The sequence below is a fragment of the Tamandua tetradactyla genome, chromosome 1, assembly GCF_023851605.1.
Source record: "Tamandua tetradactyla isolate mTamTet1 chromosome 1, mTamTet1.pri, whole genome shotgun sequence".
NCBI lineage: Eukaryota > Metazoa > Chordata > Mammalia > Pilosa > Myrmecophagidae > Tamandua > Tamandua tetradactyla.
Genome location: NC_135327.1, coordinates 225702899 through 225729111, shown reverse-complemented (window position 1 = coordinate 225729111; position 26213 = coordinate 225702899). Strand labels below are relative to the sequence as shown.

The 26213-nt window shown below is 37.5% G+C and overlaps 2 protein-coding genes and 1 pseudogene across 13 annotated transcripts in view; 2 read left to right on the top strand and 1 right to left on the bottom strand.

The window, feature by feature from the left end:
- The window catches only part of ENKUR (enkurin, TRPC channel interacting protein), a 35227-nt gene extending 21296 nt beyond the window's left edge, over window positions 1–13931 (bottom strand). The window contains exons 1-2 of one of the 5 annotated variants that reach the window (XM_077153629.1): window positions 13787–13931; window positions 709–895 (exon numbers count right to left, since the gene is read on the bottom strand). Coding sequence is in view for 2 of the 5 variants with exons in the window: in XM_077153592.1 (XP_077009707.1) it covers window positions 13747–13886 (140 nt within the window). In the remaining 3 variants the exon portion in view is untranslated. Of the gene's footprint in view, window positions 1–708; window positions 896–12111; window positions 12694–13746 lie in introns of those variants that run through there. The other 4 variants (XM_077153592.1, XM_077153619.1, XM_077153600.1 and 1 more) reach the window with 4 other exon arrangements.
- Window positions 1470–1828, top strand: LOC143679935 (small ribosomal subunit protein uS8 pseudogene; annotated as a pseudogene).
- On the top strand, window positions 11815–23631 carry THNSL1 (threonine synthase like 1). Of its 8 annotated transcripts, XR_013172654.1 has the most exons (6): window positions 12852–12965; window positions 13841–13914; window positions 15838–16008; window positions 17286–19606; window positions 20554–20697; window positions 22584–23631. XR_013172654.1 is itself a non-coding variant. In XM_077153556.1 (5 exons), the coding sequence occupies exon 4, from the start codon at window positions 17334–17336 to the stop codon at window positions 19572–19574; it is 2241 nt and encodes a 746-aa protein (XP_077009671.1). In that variant the 5' UTR covers window positions 12852–12965; window positions 13841–13914; window positions 15838–16008; window positions 17286–17333; the 3' UTR covers window positions 19575–19606; window positions 22584–23631. The 8 variants fall into 8 exon arrangements, 7 of the variants coding, with proteins under 7 accessions (XP_077009696.1, XP_077009690.1, XP_077009671.1 ...); XM_077153556.1 differs by lacking the exon at window positions 20554–20697; XM_077153549.1 differs by lacking the exon at window positions 22584–23631 and having other exon boundaries at window positions 20554–22143.
- Window positions 23632–26213: the final 2582 nt, after the last annotated feature.

Below are 26213 nucleotides of genomic sequence, written 5' to 3'. Positions count from 1 at the left end.
TCTAGATATATGCTGCAGAATGCCACGAGATACCAGCCATACATACTGAACAGCAGAAATGTGGCTAGTGGTGCATGCTGAAATTATATTTTGGAAATACTGGGTTAAATATCATATATTATTAAAATTAATTTACCTGCTTTTTTCTTTTTAAAAGTGACTATTATAAATATTAAAGTTATACATGCAGCTAGCCTGGCATTTCTATTGGGCAGGGCTAATTTTAGCATTGTAAAAATCTATCCTTGAATTAAACTACATCGTCAGATAGGAGCACATCCAGACCACATCATATTGATTCCTCCAAAACTGCTTTTATTAAGTTATGTCTTGGCATTAAGCCATTGGTCTTTACAGAGAGCTACACTAAACGTATGAAATTTGGGATGTTGATTATAAGAATATTACTGAAATTTTCATTCTTGATATTTACACAGTCTCCCCTTTCTATGAATCATAGAGGAAATGTATTTCTGGCTCTATAGTAAGAATGTTTGTGTTTTTCCTCAGCTACCGTTTTGCTCTTATCTTATGGAGAATTTGACTTGGAATATAAGAGAATCTTTAAAGAATCTTGTGAAGGATCTTTCCTCCTTTGTGGCTTGGCTGTTTTCTAGTTAGCTCTGAGCCAAATCTGCATCAGACTCCAAGAAAACACAGGCGATTTTAAAGTGTACATTTTGTTTACAACACCATTTCTGACATTACCTTGCTTTTCCATCATTATTTCTGTTTCTTTACTCAGGCTAAAAGGTAGTAGGCAATGGTTAAAGTCATGGGGTTTGGAGCCAGACTTGTGTCTGAGGCCCAGCTCTTCCGCCTTTTTGCTTCAACTTGCTGTGAGAAGAGTTTCATCTTCTGCAAAACTGGGATCATACCATTCATCTTTAGGGTTCTTATGAGAATGAAACCAAATCATGATTGTGAAAAACATACAACCATACCTGGCACATTATAAACACTCATACAGTGAACATATCATCATTATTAGTAGCAATAGTAATAGAATCCTTGGTATTATTTAATATCCCTCTTGATTAAATTAAAAAACCAACGGTTTCACCCTTTACATGATTTTACCTGTGTCGTAGTAGACATCTTATTCTCTAAAAATTCAAGTCATGGTGTCTAAATGGTAATTATAAAAGATAGACAAAGATAGACTGATATAATTTCCTGACATGTAAAAAACATACCTTCACATTACCATATATCGTGCAGTAGGCTTAAGATATTGTACCTTGTTCTGTAATGGAATAACCATCTAAAGATGAGTCTAACTTTTACAAAACTCCACTTTGTTCCTTGAAAACTAATTTTAAGGAATATCGCTGGCATTTTTCTTATCTCAAAACTTTTGCAAATATGTGAAATGGCATAGAGGCATGCTAATGATTTTTGCCACAATGTTGCATCTATAGAAAACCCCCCTACGGGTTCTTGTTTTGCCTTCTTTCCGTGTTGCCATAATGGTGAGCCTAAACACCCTAGCCAATGCTCTCAAGAGCTTCAACAATGCCGAGAAGGGGGCAAAGCCAGCTTCTTCTCAGACCACACTCCCAAGTCATCGTCCGGACCCCAACTATGCCGAGAAGCGTGGTTACACTGGCGAACTTGAAGTCACTGATGATTACAGAGCTCGGAAAATTGTTGTGAACTCACAGGCAGGTTAAATAACTGGAGTGATGAGTCCCAGATTCAACGTGCAACACAAAGATCTAGAAAAATGGCAGAATCATCTGCTCCTGTCTCCTCGGTCTGGTTTCCTGAACTGACGACCTCAGCTGGCATCATGGACCATGAGGAAGCAAGACTAAAACACCCATAAGGGGAAAGCCTGGAATCCTTTTTCAAGGGATATAATAGACCCAAACAAATAAAATGCCTAAATGGGAAAAAGAAAACCACACAACTCCCAATGGTTGTTGCTGACAAGAAGGGCTGACTTTACCCTAGGGAAAAGGGCACCACATATGGATACTTTGTATTCCCTCTTACCATAAGTACTTTTTTGTCTACTTACTCATTCACAATAAAACCAAGAAACTTATCCTGTCACCCCACCACTGCCCAAGAATTGATATTCCAGGGCAACATTATACATATAATAGGGCTTCACTTGCCAAATTAATAAAGATGAACAATTAATAAACATTGCATCTATGAAGTTTCTTGGAAAAAAATTCAGCTAGATGCTTTAATAAGCTTTTTAATTTACCAATGAACAGAATAACTAACTAATAAAATATTTTCACATGTATATTCAGTACTCCATAGAAAATACAAATCTACCAGTGAGTTTCAGAGAGGAGGAGATTTATCCTGTATATTATACAGGAATATTTTACCCAATGTCCATTCAGTAATAGTTAATTTGAACATCCTTATAAAGTATACAACTGGATAACTTTCACTTACTTTCTCCAATCTCTATTTGAAAAGAGAAGCTAGTGGAAATAAAATATTGGTACTGCTCCAGTTAAAACCAGACCTGCACAGGAAGATGGTGGAATAGGATAGTCTGAGTTCACCCCTACACTGTGAAACAACTAGAGAAAGGACAGAAAATGACTGGGACAGTGGTTCCAGGCTATGAGTAACCAGAAAGGTACTTTTACATTATACAGGGAGGACCTGGATGAAAAAGCAGAGAAATCACAATTGAGAGGACAGGGAGTGTTTACTCAGTTGTAACTGCCTCTGGAGCAGGCTGTGGAGCACAAGCTAGAACAGTGCCAAAGGAGCAGTGCCTCTGTACCAGTTTGGGAGATCCTCCCTCTTAATTCTACATCTGGGAGCTGCCCTATGGGAACCCAGAAGCCAAAAGTCTCAGTTTTGCATATGCACAAAGACCTTGCTGCTGAGGCACAGTGTCTGCACCTGACCCAAAGCAGCCCACCGTGGGTGCCTTATTTTGGCAGAGACTAGGAGGCCCTACCCTCAGGAGGTGAAAAGGGTGGAGAACAGGACTGATCTGACAATTGGCCAGTAAAAGAGACTTCCTGGGTCCCACCACTTCTATCCTTTCCACGGAGGCCCTCATGGCAAGCACAGGTGGAGAGGCGGGGATGAGGAAGCAAGCTGTGCTGCAGCACCAGGCATCCCCAGACTGGCTGGCAAAAGAAGTTGAAATACTCAGTCCCACAGCCTAAGGTCATTCCAAGCAGGAGCCTGGGAATCGTGAGACACATTGTGCCCACAAGCGGATTCTCCAAGTTCCACACTACCAACTTCCCAGCTCCAGGGTTGGTGTCTTTCAGTGAACACAGACCTGTGGCTTTGACTAGATTTGCAGTGGGTCTCGATTCTGCTTGGCCAGCTGGCGCAGGCAGGGAAGAGAAGGGCTCATGGGGAAGAGGCGGCCCAAGGCCACCACCTGCTGGCAAAACAGATGCATTCTGGCCAACTGCCTCTCTCCATAGCTTTGAACAGCTCTTCAATTAGAGCTACACCTCCTACATGAGGTCCCTGCCTTGGTTTGGTGGGGAATTACTGACAAACCAAGTGCAAAAGGAGACTTTCCATGCAAATCCAAACAACTACAAAATCTTAAGATGAGCAAGAGAAATCAACTTTTAAAATAACCTTATCAAGATAATCAAATGCCATGGCATCAGTAGAAAATCACAAAGCGCATAAAGATGCAAGAAGATATGGTCTAGCCAAATAACTAAATCAAACACTTGAGGAAACACATAAGTTGGAACAACTAACCAAAGATGTTCACGCAAATCTCCTAAATAACTTCATTGTTTTGGTTAAAGACATAAAGGATATCAAGAAGACACTAGAAGAGTATGAAGAAGTATTTGAAAGAGTAAATAGAAAAATCACAGATATTACGGAAATGAAAGATACTATAGATCAAATTAAAAATATAGTAGAAACTTCTTTCTCTCTTGAAGAGAGAGAAGAAAGAATAAATGAACTAGAGGACAGGGCAACTGACTTTGAATGTACAAAAGAACAAATGGTAAAAAAGATGGAAATATTTGGATTAGATCTCAGGAAAGTGACGGACAACATGAAGTACATAAATATAATAATCACTGGTGTTCCAAAAGAGAAAAATAAAGGGCTAGGAAGATTATATGAGGAGATAATTAGGGAAAACTTCTCAACCTTTTTAAAAGACATAAATATGCAACTCAAAGAAGCCCAACAAACTCCAAATAGAATAAATCCAAATAGACCCACTCCAAGACACATACTAATCTGACTGTCAAATGCTGAAGAGAAGCAGAAAGTCCTAAAAGCAAGAGAAAAGTGATTCACCAAATACAGTGGAAGCCACATAAGACTAAGTTAGGACTACTCAATGGGCACCATGGAGGTAAGAATATGATATATTTAAGATCCCGAAAGAGAAAAAATGCCAACAAAGAATTCTTTATCCAGTAAAACTGTCCTTCAAAAGTGAAAAACCAACAAATGCTGACAGAATTTGTTAGCAAGAGACCTGCCATACAAGAAATACTAAAGGGAGTTCTGTTGGCTGGAAAAAACAAAGATGGAGGAGAGAGGTCAGGAGAAGGGCATAAAATTGAAGAGTATTAGTAAGGGTAATTTAAAGGATAAATAAAAAAGAGAGGGAAAAATTAGATGTGACAAATAAAAACCAAAGGACAAGATGGTAGATTCAACAACTGCCTTTATAGTATTACCTTTGAATGTTAACGGACTAACTCATCAATTAAAAGAAACAGATTAGTAGAATGGATTTAAAAATATGATCAATCTATATATTGTTTACAAGAGACTCATCTTAGATCCAAGGATACAAATAGATTGAAAGTGATAGGATGGAGAAAGATATTCTACACAAGCTGTAACCAAAAGAAAGCAGAGTAGCTATACTAATATCAGACAAAGTAGACTTTAAATACAAAGACATCATAAGAGACAAGACACTACATATTAATAAAAGGGACAACTCAGCAAGAAGAAATAACAATCATAAATGTTTATGCACCCAATCTAGGTGCTCAAAAGTATATGAGGCAAATGCTGGCAAAATTGAAGGGAACAACAGATGTTTCAACAATAATAGTTGAAATATACCACACTCTCTTCTATAGACAGAACAACTAGACAGAGTATCAATAAGGGAATAGAGAACCTAAACAATGTGATAAATGAATTAGACCTAACAGACATTTATAAATTGTTCCACCCTGTTCTAGTTTGCTAGTTGCCAGAATGCAATATACCAAGGACAGAATGGCTTTTTAAAAGGGGAATTTAATAAGTTGCTAGTTTACAGTTCTAAGGCCAAGAAAATATCCCAATTAAAACAAGTCTATAGACATGTCCTATCAAAAGCATCTAAGGAAAGATACCTTGGTTCAAGGAGGCTGATGAAGTTCAAGGTTTCTCTCTCAAGTGAGAAGGCACATGGTTAACACAGTCACGATTTCTCTTTCAGCCAGAAGGGCACATGGCTAGCATGGTGCCATCTACTAGCTTTCTCTCCTGACTTCTTTTCTCATGAACTTCCCCGGGAGGCATTTCCTTCTTCATCTCCAAAGCACTGACTCTCTGCTTCGTGGTGCTGCAGCATTCTCTGCTCTCTCTGAATCTCTCTCATTCTCCAAAATGTTTCCTCTTTCATAGGACTTCAGAAACTAATCAAGACCCACCCAAATGGGTAGAGACACACCTCTACCTAATCCAGCTTAACAACCATTCTTGATTAAATCACATCTCCAGGGAGATGACCTAATTATGGTTTCAAACATATAATGCTGAATAGGGATTAGAAGAAGTGGCTGCCTTCACAAAATGGGATTAAGATTAAAACATGGCTTTTCTAGGGTACATACGTCATTTCAAACCAGCACTCACCCCCAAAACACAAGGATATACATTCTTCTATAGTACTTATGGAATGTTCTCCAGGATAGATCATATGCTATGGCACAAGACAGGTCTTAATAAATTTAAAAAGACTGAAATTATTCAAATCACTTTCTATGAACACAATTGAATGAAAGTGGAAATCAATAACCAGTAAAGAACCAGAACTTTCACAAATATATGGAGGTTAAATAACATACTCTTAAACAATCAGTGGGTCAAAAAAGAAATTGCAAGAGAAATCAGTAAATATCTGGAGACGAATGAAAATGAGAATACAACATATCAAAACTATGGGATCAGTGCTGAGAGGGAAATTTAAGGCATTGCCCTAAATGCCTTTTATTTAAAAAGAAAAAGAGCAAAAATTGAGGACTTAACTGCTGTTCTAGTTTGCTAGCTTCTGGAATGCAATATATCAGAAACGAAATGGCTTTTAAAAGGGGGAATTTAATAAATTGCTAGTTTACAGTTCTAAGGCCGAGAAAATGTCCCAATTAAAACAAGTCTATAGAAATGTCCAATCAAAGGCATCCATCCAGGGAAAGATACCTTGGTTCAAGAAGGCTGATGAAGTTCAGGGTTTCTCTCTCAAGTGGAAGGGCACATGGCAAACACAGAGTTTCTCTCTCATCTGGAAAGGCACATGGTGAACACAGTTAGAGTTCCTCTCTCATCTGGAAGAGCACATGGTGAACACATGGCATCATCTGCTATCTTCTTCTCCTGGCTTCCTGTTTCATGAAGCTCCCCGGGAGGCATTTTCCTTCTTCATTTCCAAAGGTCGCTGGCTGGTAGACTCTGCTTCTCATGGCTATGTCATTCTTCTCTGCTCTCTCTGAATTGTTCTCTGAATCTCTTTTATAGGACTCCAGAAACTTATCAAGACCCACCCCAATGGGTGGAGACATGACTTCACCTAATCCAGTTTAACAACCACTCTTGACTAAATCACACCTCCAGGGAGATGATCTGAATACAGTTTCAAACATACAGTATTGAATAGGGATTATTCTGCCTTTATGAAATCCTGCCTTTAGGATTTTGATTAAAACATGGCTTTTCTAGGGTCCATACTCCTTTCAAACCAGCACAACTGCTCACCTGGAGGAACTAGGGAAAGAATAGCAAATTAACTCCAAAGCAAATAGAAAAGCAAAATAAAGACTAAAACAGAAACAAATAAATTGGAAAATAAACAAACAAAAAAACAATAGAGAGAATCAATAAAACCAAAATTGGTTCTTTGAGAAAATCAATAAAATTGATGGACCCTTAGCTAGGCTAACAAAAAAGAGAGAAGATGCAAACAGACAAACAGAGGGGGGTCATTACCAAAGACCCTGAAGAAATAAAAAAAAAAAAAAAAGAAGATACTATGAACAAGTATACACCAACAAACTAGACAACTTGGATGAAATGACAATTTACTAGAAATACACAACCTATACTGACTCGAGAGGAAATAGAAGATCTCAACAAACCAATCATAAGTAGGGATTCAATCACTCATCAAAAACCTTCTTAGAAAACAATCCAGGGCCAGATGGCTTCACAGGGGAATTTTACCAAACATTCTAAAAAGAACTAGCACCATTCTTGCTCAAACTCTTCCAAAACTGAAGGAAAAGGAATACAACCTAACTCATTTTATGAAGCTATCTTCACTCTAATACCAAAACCAGATAAAGATACTACAACAAAGGAAAACTACAGGCCAACCTCCCTAATGAATATAGATGCAAAAATCCTCAACAAAATACTTGCAAATCGAATGCAACAGCACATTAAAAAAAATTATAAACCAAGCGGAGTTTAGTCTAGGGGTGCAAGGGTGGTTCAACACAAGAAAATCAGTCAATGTAATACAATACATTAACAAATCGAAAGGGAAAATCACATAATCATCTCAATTGATGCTGAAAAAACACTCAACAAATTTCAGCATTCTTTTCTGACAAAAACACTTCAGAAATTGAGGAAACTTCCTCAGTATGATAAAGGGCATACATAAAAATCGTACAGCTACATCATATACAATGATGAGAGACTGAAAGCCTTTCCTCTGAGACTGGAATTGAGACAAGAATGCCCTCTGTCACTCAACATTATACCAGAAGTCCTAGCTACAGTGATTAGGCACAAAAGGAATAAAAGGCATCCAAATTGGAAAGGAAGTAGTAAAACTTTCACTACTTGCAGATGATGTGATCCTGTATTTGAAAAATCCCGAGGAATCTACAACAAAGCTACTTGAGCTAAAACCCAAATTCAGCCAAGTGGTGGGATATAAGATTAAAGTGCAAAAATTAGTAATGTTTCTGTACACAAGTGATGATCTAATTGAGGAGGCAATTAATAAAAAAATTTCAGGTGGTGCACCAGTGGCTCAGTGGCAGAATTCTCACCTGCTGTGCCAGAGACCCGGGTTTGATTCCCAGAGCCTGCCCATGCCAAAAAAAAAAAAAAAAATTCCATTCAAAATAGCAACTAAAAGAATCAAGTGTCTAGGAATAAACTTTACCAGGAATGTAAAGGACCTGAACACAGAAAACTACAAAACATTATTGAATGAAATCAAAGGAGATCTAAATAGATGGAAAGACATTCTGTGTTCATGGATGGGAAAGTTAAATGTCATTAAGATGTTAATTTTACCCAAATTGATCTACAGATTCAATGAAATACCAATCAAAATTCCAACAACCTACACTGAAGACCTAGAAAAGCTAGTAAGTAAATTTATTTGGAAGGGAAAGGGCCCTCGAATAGCCAGAAACATCCTAAAAAAGAAGAAAAAAATAGGAGGATGTACATTTCCTGATTTTAAAGCTTATTATAAAGCCAAAGTGGTCAAAACAGCATGGTACTGTCAAAAAGATAGACATATTGATCAACTGAATCACACTGAGAATTCAGAAATAGATCTTGTTCTAGTTTGCTAGCTGCTGGAATGCAATATACTAGAAATGGAACAGCTTTTAACAAGGGGAATTTAATGAGTTGCTAGTTTACAGTTCTAAGGCCGAGAAAATGTCCCAATGAAAACAAGTCTATAGAAATGTCCAATAAAAGTCATCCAGGGAAAGATACCTTGGTTCAAGAAGGCCAATGAAGTTCAGGGTTTCTTTGTCAAATGGAAGGGCACATGGCAAACACAGTCAGAGTTTCTCTCTCAGCTGGAAGGGCATATGGTGAACACACGGCATCATCTGCTAGCTTTCTTTCCTGGCTTCTGGTTTCATGAAGCTCTCTGGGAGGCGTTTTCCCTCTTCATCTCCAAAGGTCGCTGGCTCATGGACTCTCTGCTTTGTGGTGCTGCTCTCTCTGAATCTCTTTCTTTCTCAAAAATGTTTCCTCTTTTACAGGACTCCAATAAACCAATCAAGACCTACCCAAATGGTTGGAGACATGTCATCACCTAATCCAGATTAACAACCACTCTTGACTAAATCACATCATCCAGGAAGATTATCTGATTACAGGTCCAACATACAGTATTGAATAGGGATTACTCTACCTTTATGAAATGGGATTTTGATTAAAACATGGCTTTTCTAGGGGGCATACTTCCTTTCAAACCAGCACAGATATGAAGGCCAATTGACCTTTGACAAAGCCCCCAAATCCTTGCACTGGGGCAGAAGAGTCTTTTCAATGAATGGGTTTGGGAGAACTGGATATCCATAGCGAACAGAATAAAAAAAAAAATCCCTACCTCACATCCTATACAAGAACTAATTCAATATGGATCAAAGACATAAGAGCTAGTACCATAAAACTCCTAGAAGAAAATAAAGGGAAATATCTTCAAGACCAGCAGAATGTAGCTTTTTAGAACTTACACCCTAAACACAAGCAATGAAAGTAAAATTAGATAAATGTTAATCCCTTAAAATCAAAAGCTTCTGTGCCTCAAAATACTTGTGTCAAAAGAGGCAGCCAACTCAGTGGTAGAAAATTTTGCAAACCATACACCTGATAAAAGTTTGATATCCAGTATATAGAAGTTTATAAAATGAAATCATACAAGTCAACAACAAAAGAATAAACAATTCAATTATAAAATGGACAAAAGATATGAATAGACATTTTTCTGCAGAGGAAATACAAATGGCTAAAAAAGCACATGAAAAGATATTCGTCTTCATTAGCTATAAGGGAAATGCAAATCAGAACAATATGAGATATCACCTTACACCTATAAGAATGGCTGCCATTAAACAAACAGGAAACTAAAAATGATGGAAAGGATATGGAGAAATTGGAATACTTATTCACAGCTTATGGGAATGTATAATGGTAAAGTGCTGTGGAAAAGTTTGGCGGTTCCTCAGAAAACTAAATACTGAATTGCCCTACAACCTGGCAATATCTACTCGGTATATACCCAGAGAAGCTGAAAGCAATGACACAAACAGACATTAGCATACTGATGTTCATAGTGGCATTATTCACAATTGCCAAAATATGGAAACAATCCAAGTGTCCATCAACAGATGAGTAGCTAAACAAAATATGGTCTATACATACGATGGAATATTATGCAGCAGTAAGAAGAAATGAGGTCCTGAAGCATATGACAACATGGATGAACCTTGAGGACATGATGTTGAATGAAATAAGTCAGACTAAAAGCTTAGATACTGTTATGATTTCACAAACAGAACTCCCTAGAAAATGTGAACTCAGAGTCTTAAAATGTAGAATATAGGTCAATTAGAAATAAACAGAGGCTAGAGAAGGGGAAGCAGTTACCTAATATGTACAGACTTGGTAATGAGGTTGAACTTCAATGTATGGGAATGGGTAGAGGTGATGGTTGTTTATTAATGGGATTGTAAGTAACAGTGGCATATTGAAGGTGAATAACATTGAAAAGTGTTGTTTAAAGCCATGTATCTCACAAATTAGCATTATAAATATAAATAAGTTATTGTATGAACTACTTCAAAGCTATGACACTCGTACAAAGTGTTAACTGAGGGGTAAATAATTGGGAGGGAAATAGGAGTTAAGGGGGGTTTTGGGTTTTCTCTTTGGTTGCAGGTGTGTCTGTTACTTTTCTCTTCGGAGCAATGAAAACTGTCTAAAATTGAGAGTGATGATGACTGTACAATAAGTGAGGATACTGTGAGACACTGATTATATATTATGGAGAGAATATATGCTATACGAATATATCTCAGTAAAATCTGCAGATTCTAAATAAATAGACAAAAGGGGAAACATTCAAAAATTAAAAAAACAAAACGACAGGCTTAAAATGGAAGGGGATTTGCCCATTGGCTGAAGATGCCATACATCCTATGTAATAACTAGGAACAATAATTATTAGATCTAAAAAGGACCTTAGAGATGATCTAGCTTGTTTTACAGATCAAAAGACTAAGGCTCAGAAACAAGTGAAAATATTTTCAAGATCCCAAAACGAAATAATTGCAGAGCCCTTTTTTTTTTCAGCCCATGGCTTGCTCTTAAGGAAAAGGAGAAAGGTGAAAGACTGCATATGTTTCAACTCCTAGGAGGAATGAGAGTCTCTCCATTAGTTACCTTCCTTTCTCCCCACAGATTTAAAAAAGTCTAAGAAACCTCTTTACAGGAGAATAACAGAGTGTTTACTTTGTGGTTACTTTTTTTGAGATATATGTAATTTAAGGGGTCATATGTAACTCAATTCTATATATTTTTGTCTCTACCCATCCACTCTTCCTTCCATTCACCTATTAGATCTGAAAAAGACCTTAGAGATTATCTAGTCCATCTACTTTTTATGAATAAAAAAAACAAACAAACTGAGGCTCAGAAACAAATGGGAATTTATATTTGACAATAACCTTGGGAGCAGAGTGCAGTTAGGGATGTAATACTCAACTCTTGAAAGCAAATATCAAGTATTCTTAAACAGGATAATAGAATTGTGACTTGCTCTTGTCAGCAACACCATGAAATTTCACAACACGTGAATATACCACATCAGGTAAGAACAATTAGCAAAATTACAGAACAATTACATACCGAATTAACAGAAGGCTAAGGTTACCATAAAAAAAGGCCATCTCAGCATCAGATCGCCCTTTCTGTGAACTGTGAGGCACTCAGTACTTTTGCTGTGTTTCCTATAAGAAGTTGTCAGCTACGACTACTTCACGGAGACAAGAATTTTTAAATTTATATGTATGCGAATTTAATCTTGAAGTTGAATAACTACTGCCCATTAATAGTTCAAGTTGTGATCTTTGCTTACCCACATACCTAGGGAGTTGGGGAGGCTCCTTGAAATCACTGGGTATGAGGTTGTAAATGCTCTCAGAGGAGCATGTTGGGTCCATGGCCACCAAACGACTCCTTAAAAACTATCCTCAACTTTTTTCTCACTGTACCAATGTCTCGTCCCTTTCTTCACTCTTTTCCTTTCCTATTCCCTCCTGAAGGAACACAGCTCGCCTCCTTCACATAACTCCTCTTTGATCACTTCTTAGCTGCCCTCTCTTGGAAAGAAAAGAAAATACCCTTTCTATCCCTCTAGTCGTCGCTTAGCGTTGTTGATGCGGCGGCTGCCGTGGAAACGGTTACTAGGCGACGGAGCGCTGGAAGGCAAGTAGCAAACTGGGTTTCTCCTCTTGCCTAGCAGCAGTGCCTTTCTCTGCCTGTGAAGGTCAATATGGAAGCCACTATTGGGGGAAGTGGGGTGGAGAAAGGAGTCCCCTTAAAAACTCAGCTCTTTTCTGCCTCTACTTGGAGAGAAAAACATTTCGACTAGAATAAAGAAGCGCAGCTACGCGCAGGCGTCCAACAAGACGTCTCTTGTGCGCATGCCCCGTCCCGGACGAGGCGCGCGGCTAAGAGCCCACTGACGCACGGTCACGTCAAAACAGGCGGGGGCGGAGCGGAGCTTGAGGGACCTGGAGGACGGGTGGGCGGAGCGCGGCTGAAGCGTGACGGGCGGCGCGAGGGGGCTGGAGCGCAGGGCGTGGCGCGTGGGCGGCGCAGGCGCAGAGGCCGCGCGGGGGCGGGTGGGCGCCGCGGGAGCGCGACCCCGTAGCCGAGCTGCCCTGACGCTTCCCGGACTCTCAGCCCCGTTCCCTTTCCCTTCCCCTGTCTTCCTGGTGAGTTGTGTGAGGAGGAAGAACGGAAGGCGGTAGAGATCGGGCCATTCTCATCGCATGCCTGCCCCGGGGTTGCCTTTTCCCTCCCTCACCTCGGTTGCGATCCCGACTTTGGGGGCGTCCGGAACCCCCAAACCCGAAGGCCCCATAACCCCCTAGACGTGGAGTGGGCCGCCCCTAGGGGACGCCTTTTTCATGGGCTCTTGAACTTGCGCCCAACGTTTCGTGACCCTTTGTGAAGACTGTCATCCTTGTGAGACGCACTTTCATTCCGTTTTGAAGTATCTGGCCTTAAGTAATTTATGCGCGTGCTACTGCTGCAACCCTGACTGTCCCGAGCCTTAAATAAAGGACGTCCTGGTGATGGGGTTTGGGGAGGAAGGTTGATGGTTCGGAACGAACCCGGAGGGAATGGGGGGAACAGAGGGCGAAGCCGGCCGTGCGCCGGGTGGAGGGTCAGCGCGCGTGGCCGGTCCTGAGCCCCGAGCCCTGTCCCCCCCAGCCCTGTCCCCGAGCCCTGCCCCCCCCAGCCCTGCCCCCCCCAGCCCTGCCCCCCCGAGCCCTGCCCCCCCCAGCCCTGCCCCCCCGAGCCCTGCCCCCCAGCCCTGCCCCCCCGAGCCGTGTCCCCGAGCCCTGCCCCCCCCTGAGCCCTGCCCCCCCTAGTCCTGCCCCCCCCCGAGCCGTGTCCCCGAGCCCTGCGCCCTGCCCCCCCCAGCCCTGCCCCCCCCGAGCCCTGCCCCCGAGCCCTGCCCGACCTGGGTGCTGCCCTTTAGGCCCTTACCGAATTTCATTAGCTTCGAATTCATTTAGTTTTTTCTTACCCAGTTGATGAGATTTTAGTCTTTCCCAGGCGTGTAACAATCGTTTCATTTCAGATGAATGACCTCTTGGGGTGACACTCCTGTTTTCTTCCCGTCTCATTGAGTTTCTGCCTGCCAAAACAGTCCATGTGTGTATTTCAAAGATAACTACGGATATGCACACACATTCATGGTCGCGTGTATATATCATAAACTGCTGTACTTCTTTCATTTTCTTTTTGGGTGTTTTATATTTTCAGGTTTTTGCCTCGCATATAAAGAGGAAAATTCCTTGGAGAACTGTTCTCTACTCTTGAAATTTGAATTAAAGACTCAAGGACTCACAGAATGATATCACCATTTGCCCAGTGAATAGTCATTGGAGAAAGTGTACAACTTTTCTAATTGAAAGGAACTCTTTGGGATTATTTATACTTAATTCCTGAAAGAGCCAGAGGGCGAAGAATGATTTCTCCAGTTGATAGGGACCAGCTGGCCTTAACTAATCTTGAGGTTCAAGCAATAATGAAATAAAATAATTCCACTGATGCCTATCTATGGGTGGTCAGTGTGCTTTTAAAATACTAAACAGAATTTGCTTAAGATCTCACTGTAGTCTATTTAATTGGCCATGATGAAACTGTTCATTTATTTCGAAAGAACTTATTTCTTAGGCACTTGGTCTTAAATTCTGCTTGTCTTTTCTTTTTTTTTTTTTTGCGTGGGCAGGCACCCGGAATCAAACCTGGGACTCCGGCATGGCAGGCGAGAACTCTGGCACTGAGACGCCTTGGCCCGCCCTCTACTTGTCTTTTGAATTCATATTTATAAAGAATATGTTTCTAATTTCTTTAATTCCTTCAGAATGGCAGTTCTTTTCAGAAAAATACCTATGTCCAAGATCATGTCCACAATGAACTAGTATACCATCAAGGGCTATAGCACAAAAGCAGCCATAGGCAGTACATAAAGGAATGAAGGAGGGTAGTTGTGTTTCAGTGAAACTGCAATTACAGAAAGAGGGAGTGGGACAGATTTGGTGCCCGGGCAGTTGACTAGTTTGCACAGTCCCCCATGTAAATGGTGTGCATATATTGTAATAGGCAAATTGTTATTTTGTTGTTGAACATTATTTAAATTAAATGAATGAAATGGGCACAGTTGGGAATATAAGTAAGACACTTAGGAAGAAAATAAATCCTTTATAAAGGCTTTCTTTACAATATTTTTTAGTTATAGAGTTGAGAAGGGTACTTAAAAAGTATTTTGAATAAAGTAAATAAAATTTATTCTTCCCTTAAAGAAGACTAAAATAGAAGACAAAAAGAAACATTTAATCAGCTTTAATGCAGAGAGAAATGGTGAACTGGTAAAATTATGCTTTTGCCTGACACTGTGGCCCTGGCATGAGAGGGTGTGGCCCTCCCACCCTCTCCATCTCTGTATTTCAGAAGCAGTCTGGAGAGGGCTGGTTGGCAGAGTTTAGGGTCAGTAGTCAAGAGATTAAGATATGTATTAATGTGGTTATATGCCAAACCAGTATGATAAGGGCCTTGAATGTCCTATGGACTTACTTAAATAACTAAGGTATCCCTGTGTGAGACAGATACATAGCTATTATTACATTATAAATCATGTAATGATTCAAGTGGGTAAGACAACTTAAAAGAAAAATTGAGATACTCTTAGTCTTAGTCTGCTGATTTTTTCCATTGCTCATTAAACTTAGAGTTGAATATTCAAATTTATGTTCTTCATGAAAGATTTTATCAGTGCTACTATTTCGTTCTATTATTATTTTATCATTGCTATTATTTGTCTTCTATATTGCTTGGTGGCAAAATTCCTTCAGTACTGTTTAATAAAACTATTTTCTATGATAAGATGTATCCATATTGAAATAAACCAGTGTCTTTAACACTTTAATAATAGATTTGGGAAGCATAAAAAAGGTCAATTATTTTTCTTTACTTAAAACATTTCAGATGAATTTTTGAGTAATAGTCCGTGTGTGGGATTTTGTGATAATGCATGTAGTTATGATTAACGTGATCATTTTTTTTCCATTATAGACTCCACCGTTTGCAAAGATCGACTTTGCCTCAGAATCAACCAGCTCTTCAACCATGATTGGTCCTGTGTGTCAAATGTGTGAAAGTCAGTGGGAGTTAAGCACAGTATTTATAAGCTGAAAGGTCAAGTAAGGAAATGAATTCCTTCTCTTGACAGTTGTACTTTTACCTGTAAGTTAAATTTTGAGTTAGCTTAAAATGATTTAATAGTTTTAGTTATACAACACAGTTTAAATAGCATAGATAATCGCTTTCAAAATGACTGAGAAATTTCTGAGCATATTTAAACATACTATCTGATATGTAATATGGTTTACTTGCTTATCGGTTCACCCATAGAACATGCAAAAGTCCCACTAAGTGCCTTTAAACTTACTCCAGTCACTTTAAATGAACTTGTGGCAATTATCAATGAACATTTGACATTTAATTAAGAGTTTGACTTGTCTGGCACAACATTTCTGGTTAATTGTTTTCAAAATCAGAAGCTTGAACAGTATGGAGAATTGAAGATCTTCTTTGGATGCCAGAACAGTTTTTTCCTCTTATTATTGGAAATGTTCCTGAATTTTTTGGCCATTTTTCTGAAGTCTGTCTGGAGTTTAAGACCCTCCACTGATAACTTCAGAGGCCCAAAACAAAAGCAATGGTTTCATGCAAATGAGGTTATACATACGTAGCCTTTGACCTTATTGCTGATATATCAGTTTTTCTTAACTTTTTCAATACTTTTATGTCTTTCACTTTGACTCTTTTTTAGGCCTTCAATATAAAAAAATATGTAAGAATGATTCCTAATAGTATGCATATAAAAGACACATAAAAAGAAAATGTCATACCTTTGCCCTATCATTTGGGAATTTACGTAAACATTTTATAAGCAAATATGTTATTTTACTCTGGTTTTCTGTTTTGAATTCTATGACAAGAACTCTTTTTTTGACATGGGCAGGCTTATATGACAAGAACTTTATGATTTAACATAATAGTTTATCAACTTTCATATGCTAAAGAGAAATTAAATATTAATATTGTTCAACTTTCAAGAAAAAAGCACTAACTCCAAATAGTCCTTGTTTATAGGCATTATAAAACAATAAACTATGAACCATAATTTTCTTTACAGTATTCCATAAAATAAAAAGAAATATTAATTAAATTTAGTATTTTTTTCAAGAAGTTATAATATGGCATTTTCTGAACAAATCTTCTGTTTATAGTTATAAATTTCTAATGTTTTGATTTTTTAAAGTTTTGAGATTTGAAAAACATTACTAAAAGGAAAATATGCAAAGGATGAGAATTTGGGTTGGAACCCATTTTTTTAGATGTCACATAAACTCTAAAGACTTAAAAACAGTTTATATACTGTAAGCATGGTTATATGGGGATTTTATAGTCTATTGAAATTAGTAACCAAATGTGTTTTTTGTTTTTGTTTTGAAAAGGGCTAAAGCCAGTTTTTAGGTTGACTTGGGCAGAAAAGTGAAAAGAGAATGCTTCGCTTTAACCGATATCAGCATCTGAAACAAATAATGCAGAAATGTCTTTCTAGTACACATGTTAAAATGGATAAACATGTACGTCGAATTCTTTCAAGAACCTTTACTCTTGCAGAATTAAGGAAGTCATGGCATTCTACCCACTCTCTTGCTGGGGACAAAAATATTATCCTGATGGGACCTCCTGGTGCTGGGAAAACAACGGTAGGCAGAATAATAGGTCAGAAACTAGATTGTTGTGTCATAGATGTGGATGATGATATCCTTGAAAAAACCTGGAATATGAGTGTGTCTGAAAAATTACAGGATGTTGGTAATGAGCAATTTTTAGAAGAGGAAGGAAAAGCTGTGTTAAACTTCTCTGCTTCTGGAAGTGTGATTTCCCTTACTGGTTCCAATCCAATGCATAATGCTACCATGTGGCATCTGAAGAAAAATGGGATAATTGTATACCTGGATGTACCTCTAATAGATATAATTAATCGTCTAAAAGCAATGAAGATAGATAGAATTGTAGGTCAAAATTCTGAAACATCTATGAAAGAATTACTTAAAGTTAGAAGACAGTATTATAAAAAGTGGTATGATACTCGTGTTTTTTGTGAAAGTAGGGCTTCTCCAGAGGAAGTAGCTGACAAAGTGCTTAATGCAGTAAAACGATACCAAGATGTAGATTCAGAAACTTTCATCTCAACAAGACATATTTGGCCTAAAGACTGTGAACAGAAGGTTTCAGCAAAATTCTTCAGCGAAGCTGTGATTGAGGGGTTAGCATCTGATGGTGGGCTCTTTGTTCCCGAGAAGGAGCTTCCAAAATTAACCTGTGGGGAGTGGAAACGCCTAGTAGAAGCAACTTATATAGAAAGAGCCCAAATACTGTTAGAAAGATGTATACATCCTGCTGACATACCTGCTGCAAGATTGGGAGAAATGATTGAAACTGCTTATGGAGAAAACTTCGCCTGCTCAAAAATTGCCCCTGTCAGGCACCTTTCAGGCAACCAGTTCATCCTGGAGTTGTTTCATGGACCAACAGGATCATTTAAAGATTTGTCTTTACAACTTATGCCTCATCTCTTTGCACACTGTATTCCACCAAGTTGCAATTATATGATACTTGTAGCTACTTCAGGAGACACAGGGAGTGCAGTCTTACATGGTTTTAGTGGTCTTAATAACAGTGACAAACAGAGGATAGCTGTGGCCACATTTTTCCCTGAGAATGGAGTAAGTGATTTTCAAAAAGCGCAAATAATTGGCAGTCAGAAAGAAAATGGATGGGCAATAGGTGTCAAGTCAAATTTTGATTTTTGCCAGACAGCTGTAAAAAGAATTTTTAAAGATTCTGATTTTACTGGCTTTCTTACTATTGAATATGGAACAACCTTAAGTTCAGCTAATTCCATAAACTGGGGCCGGTTGCTTCCCCAGGTTATTTACCATGCTTCTGCATATCTTGATCTTGTTAACCAAGGATTTATTTCTTTTGGAAGCCCAGTAGATGTCTGTATTCCCACAGGAAACTTTGGCAACATACTAGCTGCGGTGTATGCCAAAATGATGGGAATCCCTATTCGAAAGTTCATTTGTGCTTCTAATCAGAACCATGTTCTGACTGATTTTATAAAAACAGGGCATTATGATCTAAGGGAAAGACAATTAGCACAAACCTTTTCACCAGCCATAGATATTCTCAAATCTTCAAACCTGGAACGACATTTACACTTGATGGCTAAGGGAGATGGACAACTAATGACAAAATTATTTAACCAATTAGAATTTCAGCATCACTTCCAAATAGAAAAGATGCTAGTTGAGAAGCTTCAGCAGGATTTTGTAGCTGACTGGTGCTCTGAGGAAGACTGCCTAGCAGCTATCAATTCAACCCACAATACTTCAGGGTATATTTTGGATCCACACACTGCTGTTGCAAAAGTGGTTGCAGATAGAATACAAGACAAAACTTGCCCGGTGATTGTTTCATCTACTGCTCATTACTCAAAGTTTGCACCTGCTGTCATGCAGGCTTTAAAGATTAAAGAAATCAACCAAACTTCATCAAGTCAGCTCTATTTACTGAGTTCATACAATGCATTGCCTCCACCCCATGGGGCTTTATTAAAGAGAACAAAACAGCAAGAGAAGATGGAATACCAGGTCTGTGAAGCTGATATGAATGTCTTAAAGAGTCATGTGGAAACACTAATACAGAATCAATTCATGAAAGCTTTCTGAGGAAGAGATTTCCTGTGTTTTTCTGGCAATAGGTATGCAGTAATAAATATCTCAGAAGTTGATTTTGAGTACAATGGCATTTTTCTGTGAATAGCTCTATGTTTATCTATTACTATTGTAATGTGAATAACTAATCACTAGGACTGTGTCCCTGCACATACCCCTTGAAATCTTAATCTGGAAGTGACAGATTGTAGCATAGTGCATGGACTATTGGGCTCTTGTGTTTTGTTTTGTATTTAATGAGGGCTCTGTCAGTTTTCACTCCCTTACCCCTGCTTTTACCAGGACCAAAATGTCTGGTAGCTCTTAGTGATTTGGTGAGTATACAGTTGTTAAACATTTGTAACCATTTACTCGTACTCTGTTGACTAGACAAAAATTTATTTCACCACTCACAGTGGCTAACTTGTTTGAAGAAAGCAGTAAGCTCATCTACTACTTTTCATACAATGCATTAGATTAGAGCCAGTGTTTTTAACCATCCTCAAATTCCATTTGGACTACAGTTAACTCTGTGTATTCTGCACTGTCCAAGTTAGAAAAGTTCTCTTTCATTCCACTTTGAATATTTATCATTAGAGTGAAGTTTGAAATAAAGACACAATTTAAATCCAGAATGTAAAAATCAGCAGAATTAAGATTTTGGACAGTCTTAATAGAAGTGTTTAATTTATAGTTAATAGACAGCAGTCTTCCTGTATCATTTGAAGTCTAGTCTTACAGTCTGATGTCTCTCTTTACAGTGAATTTTGTCTTTTTCTGACAAAATCACATACAATGGATGCACACATTTCATTTTTATTCCTTTATAGTAGCAATACCTTTTAACTGTGATTTACATGTGTGAATGTATTGGATGTTTTATTTCTGAATTAAAGATTGTCTTTGAAAGCACCTGTTAATATAATGGACTACTCTCAACCACAAGATGGCATTCCTAACATAATTTGTCTTTGCTGATAATTTTCATTTTCAGAGAGAACTGCCTACATGAAGAAATACGTTACAGGCTGTTATGATGGAAAGCTATTAATAGTTTAATGAGCAGGGGCCATTTGTTTAAATATTTAAAAAATAATAATGTGTCAACATGGGATCTTAATATTTTAGCTTCTAAAAAGTAAGTTCTAAAATCAAAGGTTGAAAATCAAAAGCAGTTATAAGAAAATGGGGGATTCAAAATTCTATACTTATTCATGTATGTCTGCTATTTATATTTAAGTGTATTTGTTTCAATAGATGGTATATTTAGAAAATACATCTAAATGTTCACTGCATGAGAATGCACTATTTTTCCAGAAGTGAAAGGAACAGGGTTAAAAAAGAACATGATTTCTGTCCTCAAGAGCTATAGTTAAGGAGACAAAACTCTAAAATTACATCTTGGGACCCAAAAGATTATTGCAAGACAGTGTGTAAGTGAAAAAATAATGATACAGCCATGTGCTATAAGGTTTAAAAGAAAAGGGTTTACCATAGAATACTGAGAAGTTGTTTCTGGAGGACATGGAATAGATATGAGCCTAGTAGGCTTTCTGTGTGAAAAAGGAAGAGAATGTATTATTCCAGGCGAAGAGGAAAAGGAAACAAGTCAGGTGAAATGCCCAAGATTCCACTTACCTGTATCTGTAACCAGTTTGTTCTCTCAACGACTAAAAGTTACTTTTTATCCTCAAAACCAACTCTGGCCCTTCACTCTCAGCTAATGACCTGTCTCATTCTAGAGGAGCAAGCTATCAGTTATGACCTACCTCAGCTTCTCATCACATCTATAAATCTGCTGCACCTGTCCCTATCTTTGCCTCCTCCACTGTGGTTGAGTTGGGTAATATCATTCATTCTTTCAAAGAGCTATTTCCTAGCTGTGTCTTGGACCTTTTCCTTCTGCCCACACAGATAACTTGGCCATCAGTTATTTCCTCTCCCTTTTTTTCATCAAACTCTCCCCCTCTAAGGAACCTTTATTTCTGCGTCATTTGAATGGACATCCACATTTTCCCTCACCAACTCTTATTTCTTTATGCCCAACCAGGGTCAGTCCTCTCAAGAGAGTTGTCTGTAAATATATACAAATAAACACACTTTGTTACCTCCTATTTTCTGTAGACTATAAAATATATGTACGATTTAAGGATATATAATAATGTACTTATCTCCTGGCTTAAAAATAGACTATTACCCAGAACTGTGATGCCCCCTGGAGTTCCTTTCATCACAGTCCCTTCTCTCCCCAGAGCCAGTCTCTTAAGTGTCTTATTGTTTGCATTTATAGTTTCAGATTGTTTAGTTTTGCCTCTGAATTTTATGTAAGTGAAATTGTGCTGTAGGTATTCTTCCATGACCTCATTTAGGATTTTAAAGATTTGGCCATAGAGAAGACTGAAACGAGCGTTAATTGATTTTTATCACTATGTAGTATTCTGTTGTATTAATACCACAAACTGTCCGTTTTACAGTTGGTGGATGTTTGGATTATCTAATTTTTATCTCTTCTTAAATACACATTTTTATCAAATCTGTGTTTGAGGCAACAAGTATGGACTTCCAAATAAAGTAATGATTATTTCTAAAGATATTAGAAAATAGTTTTCATATCCTGGTATTATTAAAATAAAAATTTATGATTTTTTATAAGATGAAAATTCATCAATTTCACTATCTTCAAAATTATCTTACAATATCATAAATATTTATTGTGAATTTGTAAAATTTTTGAGAAAAAAATCCAGATTTAAAGTTGCATATTAATGGAAATTTTAAAATGTTTCCATCAAAATAAGAGTTTAAAAGGCAATAATTGTTTTATGCATTGTTTTGTTAGATTTTAATAGCAGTTCACTTTCAAAAATAATCATTGCTGGCAAGTATCATCACCACCAATGCATTATATTGGATTCATTTATAAACATAACTCAGACTGCTTAATGTTAGTAAAGAAAGCAGTTGTTTTCATGTGAAACAAAAACCCATGGAAACAAAAATAATACCGTTTTTGTCCCCATCTAGGAACATGAATAAAGTCTGCTTGTGAAATAGTTATTTGTGTGGGCCCCAGGTGTATCCTGCAACTACTAAAATCATTAGTTTTATCTCTTTGGAACTTAAAAACAAAGAACAGATAAGCTCTTCTGATTCAAAAAAGCAGAGTCAAGAAAATTGCCAATGTCATGTGAAAGGAGCACGTCAAAGACAAGCAACTAATCGGTGAAATTGCTGGATGACCATACCCAGAGCAATTCGCAGGATTTTGGTCAGTACCCTGTGCTGGGTTTGTACAGAAGAATTTGTGCTTTGTACAGAAGGATGTTCTAGTCAGTTGAGCTGTTTTCCTTTTTAATGTGAGAATTCATATCTATCTCTTTCTGAGTTCTTATGATTTCTTCATCTAATTGGTAATTATTTTAAGACGTCACTACTTTGAAGTCGCATGTGCAGATGTGGCACTGCTTTTTATGTTGTCATACCCTTCAGTGATATTGTAGTGACCTCTAAAATGCAGAGTTGCTAATGGCAGGTAAGTTTAATTTACAAATCTGAGGGAAATTTATCATTTTAAATCACTTTAGTTCACAACGGATTATTTTTAACAAGCATTCATATTTGGCGAAGAAATCCTAAAATGAGCTAATTTACTACCATGTCATAATAGGTTTAATGTATTCTTGAGTTTTTTTAAGCAATTAATTTATTACTGTCCTTTCTGAAATGTAAACTGAGATTGAAATTCCAGAACTCGTGAGAAATGCTGAAACAGGAAAAAAGCCTCCAGTAATTGTTTCAAGCAATCAAAAGAGGTTAAAATGTTTTTAAGACAACAATAAAATGTTTTCTTGGTTCTCTTTTATCAAAATGCAGATGTCTACATATTTATTTTTAATCAGTAAATGTAGTAGTTTTGCTTCAGATTAAACTAGGTTTACTGGATTCGTGATTACATTAAAATTTATAACAATGCACTTCCAGTAGGTTTTTTTTTCCCTTGAAGCCTGGTAAAAAATACTTTGGGGATATCTTGGCAATACATGCCCCATATTTACAATCTGTATTATTTTTATTATTATTATTATTAAAGAACTTTGTTTTCAAATGTTTTATTTGTAGCACCCATTATCTTGTGTTCATTCTCATTGAATTGATATTTTAGAGAAAAAGTGTAAGATTTACAGTTTTTATTTTATTACTTCTTTGAGGAAAGAGTGGAATATGCTCATCCATTACCTAAGAATCTACTCTTCAGTCAAATGAAATGGAGATTCATACAGAAGGAGCTAAAATTATAAGTATTTTGATTCTGAGTAAAAAATTGTCAAGGACATCTTTTTTTTTTTCATCAGTCTCAAAATTAGATTGATCTTTACCATTTATCTAGTTTTAGTTAGTTCCATTCTGTGGTAAAACGACATTGATTGTAGTTAGCAAACATTTTGTTAAACATTGATAAATTACAAAATATTAAAAAATATGTCTTACAGAATTAGAGTAGAATTGTGGAAAGCAAGGGGTAAGTAAGCTGCCCTCAGGCTGTGAAGGGGCAGGGGCCAGATGTTGGGGTGAGATTAAATGGCAAAGGGAAGTCTTTGATCTCCATGGGCTACTTGATTGTTAGTACTGGCATATGAGCACTTTGAGAGGATTCATCTTTGAATTTCCACTTGTAGTCCACAGTGTAGGCTGAAGCATAAAGAGATTGTCTTTTCTGAATCCTCCTTAAAAGCCTTTAGGTAATTAGATTAAGCATCATTCATTACAGAAGGCACTCTCCTTAGCTGACTGCAGATGTAATCAGCCCTGGATGCAGCCAACGTGCTCATGATTTAAGTCCATGAGATGTCCTCACAAATAGGCCAGTGCTCGCTTGACCAGACCGCTGGGCATTATCACCTGGTCAAGATGATGCATGAAATTGTCAATCACACAGTTTATGTATAATACCTATAATTTGCCCACTCTTTGGAGAAAATGATCATATTTATTAGCCAATAACTAAGCACTCAGCATTAAGTTGCTATGTAAATAATTGCTATGTAAATTGGAATGTTCTGTAGTGATTTGAGAATAAATTCCTCAGCCAGGTATATATCCCCCTTTTTTGGTGTATTAGTTTCCCAGGGCTACCATAACCAAACATCACTAACTACGTGGCTTGAAGCAACAAAAACTGATTGTCTCAGTTCTTGAGGCTACAAATTCAAAATCAAGTTGTCAGTAGGGCCATGCTCCCTCAGAAAACAGTGGGGGAGAATCTGTATTTACCTCTTCTATCTTCTGGAGTTTGCTGGGAATCCTTCTTATTCCTTAGGTTGTAGATAATTACTTCAATTTCTGACTCCATCTTCACATGGCCTTCTACCCTATGTATCTCTATCTCTGGTATTTCTCTTCTTATAAGAAACGAGTTATATCAGATTTAGAGCCTGTGTGAATCTTGTATGAACTCATTTTAAGTAATTGCTTCTACAAAGACCGTGTTTCCAAATAAGGTCACATTCATACTGTGATTAGGGTTTCAACAGCATATCTTTAAGGGGATACACTTCAACTCAGAACCAAGTGCTAGGTGCCTTAGAGTAAATGGTGGACTAATATATTCAGAAGGTATATAGTTGATACCCCAGTTAATGGTTTTCAAATATAATGTATCAGAACCAACTTGGGAAGCTTGTTAGAAATGCTGATCCCCCAAGTTCATACCCAGATATTGTGGTCCATTAAGTCAGGAGTGGGATCTGGAAAGTTGTGTTTTTAAAAACAAAGCTATACATACCTAGTGTAAAAAGTTAAATAATTTCATGAAGTTAAAATTTAAAAAGTCTCCTCTTTGTTCTCCTCTCCATACCTACTTTCCAGAGGTAAACACGTCCAAGTCAGCTGCTTTCTCCAGCATTGTTTTCCATGTTTCTTGATAACATGTTTACATTGCTATTTTGAATTTCAGCTTTAGACATTATTTAATGACTTTGTTTTATGAAAGGTATTTATAATAATTTATAAATTCTTCTACTTTCCTGCCCACCACCCACTCATTTCCTTTCTTCCAACTCTCCCATTAAAAGTATAATTTTATGTTAGATTAATATTCAAAGTATTTACTTTATTGTGACTAATTATTTTCCACAGCTAGGTCACATAGTATGTTATATTACAGTATTTATTTTTGTTATATTTTGGAGTTAATAATTGTGTTTTCCCATCTGTATGTAATACAAATTCATTTCCAAACTCTCTGCCAAATGCGCAAATATCACTGCTTATAAATTCATTAAATAAAATCGACTTACCTTGTGTTGGAAGACCTCCTTCTAGATTCCTTTGCCCCCTTCTTCCAATGAATACTGATTGATCTTTAGGGATGGAACACAACTGGGTTGACCATGGGTTTCTATTCATCTTTGTCCCTTCACCATTCTCCTTTGTTGGATCCAATTTCTTCCTCTTTCTTAATCCCCTAATTTTGGTAGAAACCATAATCTAGTAGCTTTCTGAGATAATATGCACATAATTTTAATTATTTGGGAATTACCTGTCTGAAAATGTCTTTTTTCCATTCTTCTCTAGATTGATAATTTTTCTAGGAATAGAATTTTAAGTTTGAAGTCTCACTCCCAACTCCAAATTTTGGAGTAACTTCTCACTGTC

Bases quoted from the DNA above. Each gene is read 5' to 3' on its own strand.
- THNSL1 (XM_077153556.1), top strand. From the start codon at position 17,334: ATGCTTCGCTTTAACCGATATCAGCATCTGAAACAAATAATGCAGAAA.